Source organism: Solanum verrucosum, unplaced genomic scaffold (assembly GCF_900185275.1).
Source record: "Solanum verrucosum unplaced genomic scaffold, falcon-dt-bn FXZP01000103.1, whole genome shotgun sequence".
Classification (NCBI taxonomy): domain Eukaryota; kingdom Viridiplantae; phylum Streptophyta; class Magnoliopsida; order Solanales; family Solanaceae; genus Solanum; species Solanum verrucosum.
In genome coordinates, this window is record NW_026020048.1 from 4498805 (window position 1) to 4517545 (window position 18741).

Here is an 18741-nt window from a genome sequence, read left to right on the forward strand (position 1 = left end):
ATGCGTTTAAATTAAATATAATATGCGTTTAAATTAATAAAAAGATGTAAATAAATAAGAGTAAGAATTTAGATTTAAACAAAGAGGATAGCTTCTGTCAAGATGATGTAAGCTGCGGTTGTAAAATTGCGGTTGTAAAATCCTACTCAGTACTCCCTCTTCCTGTTCCGTTATCTAGTATTAGTAGTTTTTTGTTGCTGAATCCATGTAAGCAGTGACATCACAAGCCTTCATCAACTACAAGACTCCACTACAAGACTCCACTACAAGTCCATTATGATAAAGAAACTCCACTACATGTCCACTACTCCACTATCACAAGAAGACAAAAGAAGGACACCACTCCACTATCACAAGAAGACAAAGAAGGACACTCAATTTCAACAAAGGTTTCACAAAGCCATGTGACGATGGGGCCCAAAGAGCACCCGGCAGGTGAAGAAAGTTTTTAGAAATTGAAATCCGAATTTCAAATCCGGATGGACTTCTATAAATAGAACCATATTACAAGAAAAGATATAGAGCGAAGTGCAGAGCAGAGAGCAAAAGCTTAAATATTTCTAAGTAATAGTTTACATATTCCCCTTCCCTTTAAAATAAAAAGTGAGTAAGTGTTTGTTGTGTTTGTACAAAGAGTGTGAGTGTTTATTTTCCTACAAGTACCTGCAAGGTCACTTCGGGGACTCCCGAAAGGGAAACCTCATTCCGACCATTATCATGTAAGTAGTTATCTGTTTTCTAGATCCTAGTAATCTTCTCCCGAAGTGTATGTACTATGTTATTATTGTGTATGTTATTATGTGTGTATATATGATATGATGTTCATATTATTATGATATGCTATTATGATTTTCGTTAACATGTTCACTCTTTGATTTATTCTTAGTAAATGGTTAGTTCTCTATCCTCTTAGTAACCCCGATAGATTAACCTGTAAATACCTAGGGATGTTGAAAGTCCGCCATGGTCAGAAAACCAAAAGGACTGTGAATCCCAGGGTGTGGTTAAAGAAGCAGGTGCTAAGAAAATGGGTAAAGAAAAGAGATGAAAGGAGTAAGGTAAAGAGATGAACAGTGAAAAAAAAAAAAAAAAAAAAGTAATTTTGGGAGAAATTACATGGATTCAGCAACAAAAAACTACTAATACTAGATAACGGAACAGGAAGAGGGAGTACTGAGTAGGATTTTACAACCGCAATTTTACAACCGCAGCTTACATCATCTTGACAGAAGCTATCCTCTTTGTTTAAATCTAAATTCTTACTCTTATTTATTTACATCTTTTTATTAATTTAAACGCATATTATATTTAATTTAAACGCATATTATATTGGTATATATATATATATATATATATATATATATATATATATATAATAAGTGGGAATATCTACTACTTAACACATGACAAGTGTTGGATGATATGTGCTTAGATAGTGTTGTACATTCTTCTTTTATAGTTGTACCTTTAAAATTTATATTATTGGACAATTTATTACTATATATAATAAGTGGAATATCTACTACTTAGCACATGACAAGTGTTGGATGATATGTGCTTAGATAGTGTTGTACATTCTTCTTTTATGGTTGTACCTTTAAAATTTATATTATTGGACAATTTAACACCATTAATTACCTACTACTTTATTAGCCGAAAAGTTAGACCTCATTTGGGCCCATTTATTATTTATATGTTTTCAATTTTCAATATATGTTGTCTCTCTAATTCTTTTTTTCAACCTTTTATTTTAAACTTCTTGAAATTTAATTACCTATTTATTACTCTCTCTATACACTTTTAATTGTTATGATTTCCTTTTTAGACTCAAATTATAAGAATTTTAACTAATATTTTACAATGTGTTTTTTCATCATATTCATATGCAAAAAATTACAATTTATAGTACTTTTTGTATAGATTTTGCATATTTAAATTTTTTGTTTAAAATATCAAATTAATACAATCTAATTTAACTTTGAAAATTATTATATTACTACTATTAATAAGAGTGAATGTGAGGAGCTTCCCGTTTATGGGAATTGACAAAAAATTCCTCATATGTTACTTTTGTAATTTCACATGAAAAAATGTAATTCAATTGGTTAGTTAAAGGAGTAGTGTAGCTGCATTTCATTTTTTTTTATCTATTGGACTAATTTGTCCCCTTAAAACTACAAATAATTCGCACAACTTTCTGAAAACATGGGCCCCACTTATTACTACTTAGTTGTATTGTTTTGGTGACTGATATCAACTATTCTCTCTCCAATAATATTTCCCCAGTATTGACTTTATACATTTTTTAAGAAATTATAAATAAAAGAGTAATATTACTATATCATTCTTTAAATATAATAAATATAATGTATTAAAAAATATAATTGAAAAATGACTATAATTAATGATAAGGGGTAAACTATCCATTGATTTTATAAAGTGGACAAGTATTGTAGGACATTTCAAAATAGTATAATAGACAATAATTATTGGACGGATGGAGTAGGATTAAGTCTTTCTTTCAGTACTTTTCTCACATTAATTAATTTCTCTCAGCATTCAATTAGTGAATCTTTAGTAGAATTAATTATAATACTTTTTACTTAATAATACGCACAATAAGCAATAAGAGGAAGCTTTCGTTGGTATGTTCTTTTAAGGGTATGTTGCTAAACCATTAACACTGAAAGGTAGCTCTACTGATAATTGTGAAGAAAACATATTAATGGATTAAAAATCAAAAAGAGGTAATTAAACCCTAAAATATTATAAACACATCTATAAAATTTGGTTGAAGCTCAAAATCTATTAGTGCCATATAAATTAGGATAGAGGAAATAACATATATTATTTTAAATAACATGAAACGTACTACAAATCACACAATAATTAGCAACTTCAAAATTTAAAGGACATACAAAAAATTTGATCAACTCTCAAAATTCTACTAATGTCACATAGTTTGGGATAGAAAAAGTAACATATACGTAAAATGTACTATAACTCATAATAATTAAATAACTTCAAAATCTAAAAGACATATACAAAATTTTCTTGACTTTCGAAATTCTATCAATGACACATAAATTGGGACAAAGAGAATATTGAAAATTACATATAAAGTATTATTAACCACAATAATCAACAACTTAAAATTTAAAGAACATACAAAAAAAATTATTTGACCGTTGAAATTTTATTAATGTCACATAAATTAAAATAAAAAATAAAAATATATGTTGAGTCCGTGCTAACACGGGCTACTGTAACTAGTAATTTAATAAAAAGTTAAAGAGGAATCACTCATAATATATTATGAGGTGATAAAGTGGGAGAGTGGGAAAAGTAAAAGCTTTTCTTCCACTCAAAGTGAGGTACACATATGTAACTATTTTCAACCAAAAATAGAAATACTGCATTTCTTTTTATTTTCCTAGTTACACCAGGAAACAAGTGATAATTAACTATTATAGGCACGTGAAAATTCTTATCAATTATTCAATTTCAAGCCTTTTTAATTTTATATTTATCAGATTTGCTCTAATATTACGCAAAATTCATTAATATTAACATTTCATTCAAGCAACAACAACTCACTTGATTTGTGGCTTGTGAGCCATATGCTAACATGCATGAAGATAAGTTGAGACATTGCGTACCAAATTATTTGTTTCTTTCACATGATTAGACCAAGTTTATCATGTTCATTAATATCACTCAATTTTTATTATTATATATATGAAATGTCACTTCAATTTCTTCCTAATAATTCTTTATGAGAAATTATTGAACTCAATTACCTGTTCTTATTTTCCAGTTTTCTATTGAAATCTATCATATAATGATTATTTTCATAATAATTAAGAAAAAAGTGAATGACTTTAGTTATATTTAGAATGGATGATGCAATAATACTGATATATTTCTAAAAACTTAATATGTGTTTATTTAGCCATTCTTTTCCAAATACATAAGAAACAATAGCATTTCATACGCGGTCCATTATTTAAATTTATTATGCCTAATATTACATCAATAATAATACTATAATTGTAAAAAATTTACTCTGCGGATTGTTTGGTCAGAAAATATTAGCAAAACATAATCCTGACACAAAAATACAATGTTTGGTTGGAATGACTTGAAAAAATAATTGAAACAATTAGTTGGACGGGCAAAATATTTTTAAATTCATACATAACTTTATTTGTTTAGTGTTATTAAATAATTCCCATTAAATTATGAGAGAATAATTCTATGCAAAAAAATAATATATTATAATTGAATAATTAAAATATTCAAAGATGAAATTATTCTTAAATTAAATAATTCCATTATTAATAAATACAACCTAATAATTCCAAGGTTGCCTCTCATTGAAGAGTATTAAACACCTTTTTCCACCTATTACTTTTCCTTTTGCTTTTGATTCCTTCAACTAGTAGTACCTAAAGACTACTTTCTTTCGTCTTTCTTTTTCCAACAAAATTCTCTCTCTTTTATTGTTTTGACAAAAGTAAAAATATATTCTTATCAGATTGTTTGATAGAGTGTATAAAAGTAATTAATTTTTATTTATTTATTATTATAATAAATTAATTGAATATATTAAAATAAGAATAATATTTAATATGGTGTATCAAAATAAAAATGATATTACGTGGTATTAATGTCATAACATACTATATATAATAAGCATGATAGTACGAATAGTGTATTAATAGAAATAATATATTGTATTATTAATTTCATAATTTACTATATATAAAAATGAAATTAAATATGATGTATAACTAATAAATACTTATATTGGTTATATAATAAATGAATTAAAAATACTAAGTACTAAATAAGAAATTAAATAATATTAAAATTAAATATATTATTTTCTCTAATAGAAACAAAAGCTAATAAGATAAATTAGCTTCAAAAGGTACAATTACCGTGGAACAAAAGCGTGTAATAAAACAAACAATATATAAGAAACAAGAGATTATATTATATTACAAGGATAATGTGAATGTATAGAGTACAAAGGGAGTGGAATGTAAAACTAGATCTTAGACAATTTAGTTAATATTTGTTGAGTTTGATATATTTTATAACCGTCTTCAAAAATAAAGTGTCACGTTATTAAAAAAGATCAAATATATCGCATTATGATTTAGATGAGTTTTTGTTTTAAAATAAGAAAAAATAACTAATTTTCCGATACAAAAACAAGTAATTTTATTTATCTATTTTTAAAAGTAAATTGATGATTTAAACGTCAAATCTATTTTAGTATTATTATTTTTTTTCTTTTTAGGGATCTTTTGATATAATGTATAAGTCAATATAGTCCAATAAAAGTTTAATGTTGTTTATCTATTACCTGACTAGTAATTAGTATTGTGATAAATTATTTTTGCTAGAGGTTGAAATAATAACACTCAAGTAGATTATCCCATTACAAAATTGTAAAATGATCAAAGAAAAAAAATTTAAGATCCATTAAAAAAAAAATTCTACTAAATAAGATGACTAGTATTCTTATTAATAAACAATTTAATTTTAAAAATCATCAAAATACATGTTATTTTAATATAACATACCAAAGTAATTCTAATATAACTTGTATTCAAATCAAACTATGAAGAAGTAAACACTAGTATAATTTTTCACCAAATATAGTTTAACTCTTACTAGCTCCGCGCCCAATTAGAAAAGTTTTAGGAAAAGTAAAAGATTAAAATAAAGAGAGAATAATTGTTTAGACAAACCTAGGGCTAGGGCATCTCTTTAATTTTACTTTAGTCGAGTTTTACGGGTAATTAGGCCATCACCGTCGGCAATTAGTCCTAATAAATCACTATGTCCACGTTATTACAGCATACTTATTATTTAGTCCCAAAATTATAGCAGCCATCCTTTCCCTTTCATAATTAAATTGCAGAAATCACCATTGTTGATTTATAAGAACACAAATCACCTTCTCACAACGCTGATTTCAGTATAGAGAGAGAGAGATAGAGAGAGAATACTGGAAAAGAAGCAGTAGCATTGTAAAGAAGAGACATCTAGATATACTCTAGAATAACCAAAAGCCTGTCTGCCTTCTCTTCCTTTTTTTTTTTTCTTCTTATCTATCTCTACTGCTCTGTCGTCTGCTTATCTTTATCTTTCAGTATGAGTAAGGAGAAAGAACGGAGGATGTTCGTTGGTGTTGTTTGGAATTGTGCTGCTGAGCTTAAGCTTCTTCTTACTGTTCTTCTTTTTCTCTGTTCTCTTATTACACTTCTTCACTATATCCCTTCTCGTTTAATTTCTTTCTCCCCTATAGATCTTGGCAGCTGTATTTCTACTCCCGCCGCCCCACTTCACTTTGTTTCCCACTTAAACGCTACTAATTCATCAACCCCATCTGCTACTACTCCACCACCGACGAGTGCTGCTACTCCACCACCGGAGCCGCCGTCGTTGGAGAAAGACAGACTGCTACAAAACGGCGTCGTTAAGAGAGCTTTCAACCCTTTTGGCTCCGCCGCGTACAATTTTATTCTGATGTCTGCTTATAGAGGAGGTTATAACACTTTTGCTGTAATGGGTTTAGGTTCAAAGCCTCTTCACGTCTATGGCAAACCCAGTTACCGTTGTGAGTGGGTTTCTTCTCATAAACAGAAAAACCCCATCTCCGTCGTTGGTCACAAGATCCTCCCGGACTGGGGTTATGGCAGGGTTTATACTGTGCTTGTCATAAATTGCACTTTCCCTGTACCAGTTGGCAACGGTGAAACTGGCGGAAAACTCCTCGTTCACGCCACCACTAACGGCGGCGGCGACACTAACTTTAACACCACCGACACTTTCGAGGCATTGTCGGAAACGGGACAGGATTTCGTCAACTTTACTTCCGTATATGAAGCTCCCCCAAAGTATGATTTCTTCTACTGCGGGTCGTCTCTGTACGGGAACTTGAGCCCACAGAGAGTAAGAGAGTGGCTGGCATTTCACGTTAGGCTGTTCGGAGAGAAGTCCCATTTCGTAATTCACGATGCTGGAGGTGTACATAAGGGGGTAATGGAGGTGCTTAAGCCATGGATGGATAAAGGATACGTTACATTACAGGATATTAGGGACCAAGAGAGATTTGATGGGTACTATCATAATCAGTTCCTTATTGTCAATGATTGCTTACAGAGATATAAGTTTCAAGCTAAATGGATGTTCTTCTTTGATGTGGATGAGTACATTTTTGTACCCAAGAAGAGCACCATTAAATCTGTAGTGAAATCTTTATCGGATTTTACACAGTTCACCATTGAACAGATGCCAATGTCTAACAAGCTTTGTCTCGAAGAGGACCGCGGTAAATCCTACAGGTATCCCTTCCAAACTCCTATTCAACTTGTTAATTTCTTATTTGAATTCATTTTGGCGTTTACTTATGCATTCGAAGCTCGAATTGGTCAACATGTTTCTCAACAAACATTCAAGATGCTGAATTTCCATTGACCCGTGCTGGTATTTTTAATTGAGATAAAGAATTTTGATACTTGAACTAAATCAACCATCCCAATTTGGAGTAATTAAGCAAATTTGTCGAGTATCTTTGAGAGATTAAACAATATTGATCATGTTATGTTGATTGTGGTTTCTCTAGACATGAGTTCTTTCTCTGTTACAGAGCATCTGAAATGGCATGATTAGGAGATGGTTAGATTATTATTTTCTTGATGACCGTGGTGTCCGGGCCTGCTTTTGACTAATTCCACGGGTACCTTCCACCTCCTCTAGCACCAAGTACTAGGTAACTCCGTAGCAGATGGGTAGATATTCTGCTTATATTTTATTGACTAGGGGGTTTTGAACTTTATTTGTTGATGTCTTGTAGTGCTAGATAATTGAGATGCTCTGATGAATTATTAGACTGTTCACGAGTAAAGGAATTCTTGATTGCTACTTTAGTTTGGTGATTAGTCTTGTGATCTTGGCTGAAAATATGATTAATGCCTTATTTTGTATTGCTCTAGTGGAAGCGTAGCTGTCTTAATTTGTCAATACTCTATTTACCTTAATGAGACCTGTTTAGCTGGATCAAATGTTTTTTCCACGGTGCTTGGAATTGGAACCTAGACCAAGTTAGCTGTCCTGAAAAAATTTATATACTTAATGCTCATAACCAACTATAGTTGGTTTTCTTTTATATATAGTTGTCATTACCTAGTTGTGACTGAGCGTTCTTATAGTGATGAATTGACTTCGAGGCTCGTATGATAGTGAGTAAAAATTGTATCTTTGAATAATTGAGTTTACTGTTCGTATATGGTATGTTTGATTTTGATAGACTAGAAGACTGGATAAAAGAAAACGATTTGTGGGTTTTGACAAGTCGTTTCAACTAACAATCGTTTTTGCTTTATATATTTTGCATCAAGTTTATGTAATGTGTGTGCTGAAATTTCTTGAATTCAAACACTTTAACTGATGATTCAATGCTAATTTGGCTGCAGAAAATGGGGGTTTGAGAAGCTAGTGTACAAGGACGTGAAGACGGGTATTAGGAGGGATCGAAAATATGCAGTACAACCTCGCAATGTGATCGCCAACGGTGTGCATATGTCTCAGAATACAGTAGGCAAGACAACACACAAGACAGAAGGGCGTATCAAGTACTTCCACTATCACGGGACCATCGCAGAGAGCCGTGAACCATGCCGGCAGCTGGTCAACACCACGGCAATCACTGTTGACGGTATCCCTTATAATGTTGACTATACAATGAGAGATGTTGCTGCAACTGTTAAGAGATTCGAACTTAAGATGATTGGCACTACATTACAAAGAACGCGGCAATGAGGTCAACAGTGCCTGTGCTTTCTTTTCTTTTCAACATGTGTTATTACTTTTAAGTTTCTTTGGTTAGAGCTATATACATATATATTCTTCTCTTGTTCATTTCTGTATGATAAAATTTTCTTATACTTTTTGGAATAGAAGCATGGGTATAGAAACAACAGTGACAAGCATATTAGTATGTGATTCGTTTATTTTTATTTGTAGAATTACAGGGTGTTTTTGTACTGTTTTGTCTTGTTTATAACACTATTTAATTCGCTGTCTTTCACTAGTATGGGTTTCTTTTGCCAAAAAATTGGCTGGATTTAATTATGCTTGTCGGTGTCAAGGGGCCTCCCACCTCTTATCAACACACAACTGGCATGTAGAAAAATATAACTGAATCATATTAGAAAAATGATTATCTTGGTTTGGTGCTTTTCCAGAGGGCCCTTAACTCACTTTTTCATTCTTTCTTTTGGGGTGTTCTTGATTAGTGGTCAGATCTGGTTTTGTTAGAGTTGGAAAAAGTCTCATGTTGGTTGGAGAATGGATTGGTGGTCTGCTTACATGGATTTGGACTAGGTGCCGCCTATCTTGATTCACGCTCCAGATGGGCCTGGGCGTGACAAGGGTGTTAGAGTGGGTAAAAGTACACTAACAGTCCCTATTTTAGGCTCTTGATTCACGCTACAGTTGGGCCTGGGCGTGACAGGGATGTTAGAGTGGATAAAAATATACTGACAGTCTGCTTATATAAATTTGGACAATTCTCTCCTTATGATCTAATTTTTGGGGTTGAGTTAGGCTTAGGTGCCATCTCTTTTCAGGTTCATCTGAACATTCAGAGTACAACAAGCTTAGTTTGTAATTACATTAATTTCTTAAAAAGCAACACAAATCGCACACATAATATGGAGCTCGGATACATTATAACATAAATCGGATACATAATATGTATCGCGGATACATTAAAGAAATAAGGGATTTTAGAGGTTTTTAGAAATAGAAGGGAATATTGGAAATAAGGAAAACATAAGACGTGTATTTCAGTATTTTTTCCTATCTTGTATATGGTACATTAGAGTCAGGTCCATTCCTGTTTTGGGCTCTTGATTCACGCTCCAGATGGGCCTGGGCGTGACAGGGGTGTTAGAGTGGGTAAAAGTACACTGACAGTCCCTGTTTTGGGCTTTTGACTCACACTACAGTTGGGCCTGGGCGTGGCAGGGATGTTAAAGTGGATAAAAGTATACTGACAGTCTGCTTATATAGACTTAGACAATTCTCTCCTCATGAACTATTTTTTGGGGTTGAGTTAGGCTTAGGTGCCATCTCTTTTCAAGTTCATCATTCAGAGTACAACAAGCTTAGTGCTAAGAACTTGAATAAGTGTCCAAGCATTCCAGTTAGATGATTGGATTTGAATAAGTTGATGATCATGAATCATGGATTGATGCTTAGTTATGGGGAATGCTTTTGCTTTTTCTTTCATTGTCCAAGGCCAAAAGGGTTGGTATTTCCTCTTAATAGTACCTTTTGTTTATGTCAAACAAGTAATGTTTAAGTGTGTAATTGTGCACATTATTAAATATATTATGCATTAGCATTTTCTTGGATTGGCAGGCAAGAAAGTTACACCCCAATTTGAGCAGTTTTTTTTTCCTTTTCCCTTCATACCGACTTTGCTTAGATCTTTGATGGACCCATAATTGCAATTATTGAAGAAAATACTGGAAGCCTTCGAGTGTACTTCAATCATATGAGTATTTTCGATAGGTGTGATGCCATTTGTCAATTTTTGGCTACTTGTGTAAAACCAACGGTCTCAAAATGAAATGTGATAACGTATGATTAAGACTGAGCTTAGGTACGTTAAAAGAAAACCGCACTGGGCATGATGAGGATGTGTGTTAATTAGAGTACCTTGCATGTGTACACAGCTATTTCTTTGATTAACCTATGCTCCATACACAAAAATTTGGTAGAATGTTAATTCTCCTTTGTGCCCCTCATTTCTGTCTCCCAGTTGTTGTTTTGCCTTTATAGCATATCAATGGTTGCATGGTAGTTGTTCACTGTATTTAGGTGTATTTGGTTTTCATTCTTAATATTCAAGAAGAGAGAAAGAAACAAAATATACTGTAGAAATTGCAAATTTGATGAGCTGCGAATGAATCGGAAAAGATTGGTCCCCAAACCCCTTTTGTTTTCACATTCGACTAATTTGGATTGACACTGAAAATTTTATTTAAATCGCTCTCTACTAAAAGCAGTTATTAGTACAAGTCAGAAATTTCATAAAGAATATTCAAGATTTATACAATTTGACATATTTGTTATAATTTTTCGATAAAGTGTATTCAATCAATCATCCTTAACCACATGTGGCTACGAGACTGAGTGGGCCCAAAACAGCATGGTGATGGAGTGTTGTGTATGGAGGATATAATATAATGTCAGTTCAAAAGAGGGGACCAATGGAGTTTAATACAACTGTGATCAATTCAATTAAAGCGGAGCTCAAGTGATTTTTTGGAATAAGAGTTTCCCTGAGGTTGGTAGACATTGGGACCATAGACAGAGAGTGCTCTGCCATTTATCATAAACAACTACTCACTCTATTCACTTTTAATTGTTATATTGTGTTTTCGAAAGTCAATATAATTAATTTTCAAAGTTAAATAGATTACATTAATTCGATACTTTAGTTAAAAAATTTAGATATTCAAAAACTATACGAAAAGTATTATAAATTGCAATTTTTTTACATATCAATGTGATGAAAAAATACATCGTAAAATATTAGTCAAAATACTTATCGTTTGACTCTAAAAAAGAAAAACATGACAATTAAAAATAGACGAAGATAGTAAATCAGCCATAATAATAGATGAAAAGAAGAGTTGGGAGCAGTGAATGTGGTAGCTGGTGGAGTTTACTGGATGAATCTTCACCGTTAATAATAATGTCGATACAAGGATGTGGAGGTTGGAGTTGTTTTCCATTCAATTTAAATTTCTGAAATTTATTACTCTACTAGGAGTATCTATTGACTTCCTCTATTTCATATTAAGTGATTTGTCGGGTACAATATACTCTTCAAGAAAAATAGTTAACCACACAAATTAAAAATTATTTTTCGTTATCACTTCTTTTATTGTTATCACACTATAGTTTCCTAGAAAATATAAAATATTTAAGAAATTCATTAAATAAAAAATAAATATAAAAATAGTCTCAATAATTTTATTTAACTTTAAATAATTTATTTATTTATTTTAAGGGAAAATTGTATATAATAGCAAACTATTAATTCAAATTAAATACTATAAATATAGTTTGATTTAATTGTACCTCATAGCAAACTGTTGCTATTTCACCTCTCTCCTGGTGAATCTCGCTCGCCACTCTCGTTCTCTCCCTCGCCTCTCTCGTTTTTTATACAAACACAAGTGTATAAAGTGCGTCTGTGTTTGTATAAAGCGAGAGAAAATTGTATATATACATATATTTTCGTTCCCCTCTCTCCCCTCTCCCAGATCTTGCTCTCTCACTTTATACAAAAACGCAAATGTATAAAATGCGTGAAAATTGTATATATACATATATTGTCGTTCCCCTCTCTCCCCTCTCCCAGATGTCGCTCGCTCACTCGCCTCTCTCACTTTATACAATTGATCTTTTTGTATATGTATACCAAAACAGATTATACAATTGTTTTTTTTTGTATATGTATAGCGAATTATACATAAATATGTTTGCTATGGAGCGCAATTATGCAAACTTTGCTATAACATACAAATATGAATTTTGTGTTTGCTATATGTGAAAGTTGCTCTTATTTTAAACTATGAAAATGTCCCGACAATTCATCTACTCCTATGTCTCAATTTATGTGACACATTTTATTTTTTGAGAGCCAAATAATTTAAAATAAAATTTATATATTTGTAAACAACAAAAAGTCTAAGTCACAATAATTAACAATCAAATTATTTAAAAATTTACGATAAAAAATAGACTTATTTAAATCTTAAAATTCAAAATATGTCATGTAAATTGAAACAAATAAAGATAAAATAATATGAATCGGACGGAGTATTATTTTTGTTTGCATCGTAGAAAATCTGTGACCGAAGAGTAATTTAAGCACACGGGTTCATGTCGACGAGAATTCATGGCGAAAGGGATTACTCAATTTTCCGCTAATTTCCCATTTTACTTTTGTCGGCAGATTTGTCTCTTTGCCTCTCTCATATTTGTCCTCCGTTACTCTCTCTATTCCATTTACGTATCGTGTTTATTAAAAATATATATTATGTAATATTTTTTATGTCCTTAGTTTTTTTTTCAAGAGTCTTTACTAAACGTCTAAACTTCGTTTTAAGGCTCAAGTTTCAAGCAAAGTAAAGAGTATAGAGTTGAGTTCTTTTTCTCAAGAGTTACTAGGGAACTATGTATTCCCTAAAGAAGTTTATAAATGTTTTTACATTTGAGTAAGAAAGGAACTATGTTTTCCAAGAGAGCCTTTGGGCTAAAGCTTTGAGCAATTATCTCAAACTAAAGAAAGATGTGTTTAAAACACTTCAGAGCTAAAGTTAAGTAAGGTCCTATATCACGGCAAGGTATAGGATGGTCCTTGGGCAACGTGAGGTATCAGTTTGAAATTTGTGAAACTTCAAATGGTCATAACTTCAATCAACGTATTTTTTCGAGATCTACGCAACCAAACTGCCATAAGGCGGTTTGATCGAGCCAATTTTTAGAAAAATGTCTTCTAATTATTATATATATATTAAGAATAAAAAGGATGAGTTTTTCAAATAGATCTCGAAAAAATACGAAGAATCAATTTTTTTTTTCCGTCAAACGGATATTCGAGCCCAAAGTTACGATCATTTGAAGATTCACCATATTAAAGATTGAAAGTTGAAAATAATAGTTGCAAATTTGTGAAATTTTAAACGGTCATAACTTGGCCTCGGAAGTCCGTTTCAGGCGATTTTTTTTCTTCAATCTGCGTATTTTTTCGAGATCTACGCAACGAAACTGCCATAAGGCGGTTTGATTGAGCCAATTTTTAGAAAAACGTCTTCTAATTATTCTATATATATTAAGAAAAAAATAAATAAAATCAAATAAAAAGGATGAGTTTTTCAAATAGATCTCAAAAAAATACGAAGAATCAAATTTTTTTTTGCGTCAAACGGATATTCGAGCCCAAAGTTACGATCATTTGAAAATTCACCATATTAAAGATTGAAAGTTGAAAATAATAGTTGCAAATTTGTGAAATTTCAAACGGTCATAACTTTGGCCTCGGATGTCCGTTTCAGTCGATTTTTTTTTCAATCTGCGTATTTTTTTGAGATCTATGCAACGAAACTGCCGTAAGGCGGTTTGATCGAGCCAATTTTTAGAAAAACGTCTTCTAATTATTCTATATAAATAGAAATTTATTAAGAAAAATATTAATAAAATCAAATAAAGGGGATGCGTTTTTCAAATAGATCTCGAAAAAATACGAAGAATCAATTTTTTTTGCGTCAAACGGATATTCGAGCCCAAAGTTACGATCATTTGAAAATTCACCATATTAAAGATTGAAAGTTGAAAATAATAGTTGCAAATTTGTGAAATTTCAAACGGTCATAACTTTGGCCTCGGATGTCCGTTTCAGGCGATTTTTTTTTCAATCTGCTTATTTTTTTGAGATCTATGGTTCAGCCAATTTTTCAAAAAACGTCTTCTAATTATTCTATATATATATATATATATATATATATATATATATTAAGAACAAAAAATAATAAAATCAAATAAAAAGGATGAGTTTTTCAAATAGATCTCGAAAAAATACGAAGAATCAATTTTTTTTTTTGTGTCAAACGGATATTCGAGCCCAAAGTTATGATCATTTGAAAATTCACCATATTAAAGATTGAAGTTGAAAATAATAGTTGCAAATTTGTGAAATTTCAAATGGTCATGACTTTGGCCTCGGAAATCCGTTTCAGGCGATTTTTTTTTCAATCTGCGTATTTTTTCGAGATCTACGCAACCGTATTATTATTTTGTATATAAATTATTATGTTATGTATTATATTTTTAAATTAAAATTTTCATCTTATCATTTTACTTTTGTGCATTCTTCATAGTTGAAATTAATAATAATATCAAATTCTATTAAAGTGAAGAAAATTTAAAAAGAATTGAAATATTATTAATTCGGAATGAAAGCAGTATATATCAAATAACATATTTTTAAAAATGTTATATTACATTTAAAAAGAATTACGAATATTAGAGATTTCATTAATGACCTTATATAAAAAATAATATGTTAATTACAAAATAATAGAAATAATAATAAAATAATCAAAAAGTGAAATTGAGAGTGTGGTTGGAGAGCCCGTTTTCTATTTTACTCTCCAAATATAGAAAATGGAGAGTAAAATAGAGGTGGGTTGGAGATGGTCTTAGAGGAAAAGTTTGAAAATCCCTATTATCATACATAACAGTGTTTTGATTCAATTTTTTTTTCGCTTTAAAAGATTAAAGTGGGTTAAAACCATTCTACCCAAACCATATTTGATCAAATCCATATTTACCCATATTTTATATGGCTGGATTGTGATCCAATCCATTTTCACTCAATCCATATTCAATCCATCCAAATCCGATCAAAACCACCCATTTGCCACCCCTACATAACACAATAGCATCCACAATGTAAACACTTAGAGAGTTGTGTTTACGGGGAGATTTTCTCTCTACAATTTTTATGTTTTTAATTATGTACACCAATTGGTCATACCAAATAATAATATTATGGCTTAGAGTAAAGTTTTATGTGTTGTCCAATTTATTGACATTTGATTTGCAATTGTAAGCTTTCGTATGACGCCCTAATCACTTTCGAATCCAACAATTTTAGGTTTCATGCTCCTTAAGATTAGATAAGTTTATCATTGTACATTTATTTAGTGTTTTCTTGAAGTCTAGTTTTCAATAAATGAACATAAGTTAATTAATTTGACCGATGAACATGAATAGAATACTTAGTTTTTCTATATTGATCAAATTCATACTTTCAAGGTCGATAATTCTCAAGGAAAAATAGGAAGAGTAATATTATTTATGCATTACTTTTGTGAAATAAAAAGTACCACTCCCTCTATTCCTAATTACTTGTTCAATTTTGAATTGACACACTTATTAAAAAATAATTAATGACATAGTGAGTTTACCATTTTATCCCTATTAATTATGAATACATAACAGAATAATTTTATAACAACAATAATTTTGTAATCCGGTAGGTCGTTTCCAGATTTAACAATATTCGAGAAAAAAATAGTATATGATCCCGAGAACTATTGTGATTGTGATTACGGTTGTGCTTGTTGATTTATGTAATGTTCATGTAATTGTATTTCATTCATGATTTCACTTTTTTTTGAATTGTCAATTAATTTGTATATTATATAATACTCCCTCCGTCCCATTTCATGTGAGGTAGTTTGACTCGGCATGGAGTTTAAGAAAGGAAGGATGACTTTTAAAAACTTGTGGTCCTAAATGAATGATAGAAATTTGTGTGGCTGTAAATCATTTCATTAAAGGTAAAATATACATTTTATAGTTAAATTTTTACTTATATGTGTCATTATGTTTGAGATTACTAAAAAGAAAAGTAAGTCACATAAATTGAAACATAAGGATGTATTAGCTTGTAATTTATGTTATTTAGAAATTTAGAATAAAATAAATTTTATATTAAACAATGAATTTGAAAAAATAAAATTCTATATTAAATAAAAATTATATAAAGTGATTATTTGAAAAAAAAAAAGAAAGAGAAAGGATTTATATCATGAAATAATTATATCATGAAATAAGAAAATGAGAATGAAATAGAAATAATAATAGAGAAGAACATTCATTTTCAGAGAGTAAAATAAATAATTGGATTGGACTTGGTTCTCTGAATAAATAGAGAACTCTATATTTGAAGAGTAAAATATATAAAGTGATTATTTGAAAAAAAAAGAAAGAGAAAAGATTTATATTATGAAATAAGAAAATGAGAATGAAATAGTAATAATAATATAATATTGAGGAGAGAGAAAAAATTAATTTTTAGAGAGTAAAATAAAGAATTGGGTTGCACTTGGTTCTCTGAATAAATAGAAAACTCTATATTTGGAGAGTAAAATAAAGGACAGGGTTGGAGATGTCCTAAGGAAAGAATAAACCAAATATGAAAGAAAATTATAGTTTCGGTTTAGGAAAAGTTTAAATAATGGTAATTCTTTGATTTTTATTTAAGAAAAAAATTAAACTTCAAATAAGGTAAAAAAATCAGGACAAAATCATAACAAAAATGGTGACAAATAAATAGAAACGGGGGAGTAATAATTAGGATCAATTACATTCTTGTCATTATATATTGGAATCAAATTTTATTAGTACATGTTTAAGCCGTTAAGTGCATTTTCTTCCAGTGTCGTAGACTCGTAGTTGGTGATTGACTCTGAGAGAGAAAAAAAAAAAGATGGCAGCAAAGGTGATTATGATAATAATGCCGGAAAGTAGGTTTATTTAATGGTTAATTAAAATAAATAGGTTTTTATCTATTTAAAATTTGACTAAAGTTTTTCCACATTAGCATCTATAGGAAATAATTACTTTGTATTGGTTGACTGACTTTGTAATTAAAGTGATTAGCCTGTTACAAAATAAAGGTAAGTGATTTTTGAAAAATAATTATCATAAGTTGCTTGATTTTTTATTACTAAACAAAATTAAATGACTTTATGAAATAAAAATTGACAGTTAAATCACCGTCTCAAAATTAACTCAATAATAGAACATAACAGTACGTATTTCGCATACTTTAATTTTGTTCATTGTCAGATATCTCAGGAAGTAAATGTACTTTGATTATTGGTAAAAAATAAACAGTCACCAAGTAAAATCCGCGATCCCACAAGATAAATTTTTTCATTACCATAAAAGGTAGTAAAAAAAAACAATTGCAAATTGACATTTTAGGAAAGTTGATGTGTCAGTGACTCAGTGAACTTTAATCCATTGGGCTTAACTGCTGCTGGAGCCAAATCTCTTCTAAGCAAGTACCCTCTATGACGTACATTTTTATTTATTTTTTTTACCCTTCGTAGGAGCTTCCACCCCTTTTGCTTCCTTGGTGACTCGAACTCGCAACCTTCGAATTGAAAGTGAGGGGTGCTTACCATCCGAGCAACTCCCTCTCGTTATGATGTACAAATTTCGAAAAGATTATTTTCCTTTTTTCTATTTCACAATCTACATATTATAATTTTAAATTTTCTATCATTTTAAAAATCACAATTTTGGATCAATTTTGAAATAAAAAGATAGTTGCTCACATTTGTGTGCAAGTTTTGGTGATGTGAACTTGTGAACAATTTGTAACTTGGCAAGTTATTTTTTTTTTCATCTATCAAGAAGTTCTTGGTGATCCGCCCCACATTCGTAAACAAATTTTTTCAAAGATCACGATACAATTTGTACTATCATGGTAATTCACTTATACTTGTTGCATTCGAACTTATTCTAACCCACAAGCTATTTGCTATACTTAAAATGGAATCAAAATTTAAATAGTGATAATGAAAGTACCGTATTTTTGCAAATCACCCTTAACTAGGTCGTTTGGTTAAACGGCTTTAATCTTGTATCCGAAGATGTTATTTTTAAGTAAATAATCGTAATATAAAGATGCCAGACGATGAATAGTAACATAAGGACGGTAAGATTTTTTATTTTTTTTTTCCTTTTCTTTCACGAGGATCAATATTGTTCTAACTTATCATTAGGCATAACTTCCGATTGATAGGGAAGGTGTTCAACCACTTGAGCAAACTTTATTTGTCA

The 18741-nt window shown here is 30.5% G+C and overlaps 2 protein-coding genes across 4 annotated transcripts in view; one reads left to right on the forward strand and one right to left on the reverse strand.

Annotated features, from left to right (window-relative positions):
• LOC125821974 (zinc finger CCCH domain-containing protein 1-like) overlaps positions 1 to 18741 on the reverse strand; it is a 325811-nt gene that overhangs the window by 26530 nt on the left and 280540 nt on the right. The gene's annotated exons all lie outside the window — the stretch shown is intronic.
• On the forward strand, positions 5801 to 9135 carry LOC125821968 (galactan beta-1,4-galactosyltransferase GALS3-like). Its single transcript, XM_049501329.1, has 2 exons — positions 5801 to 7361; positions 8493 to 9135. Exons 1-2 carry the CDS (start codon positions 6169 to 6171, stop codon positions 8836 to 8838), a joined length of 1539 nt encoding a protein of 512 aa, XP_049357286.1. The 5' UTR covers positions 5801 to 6168; the 3' UTR covers positions 8839 to 9135.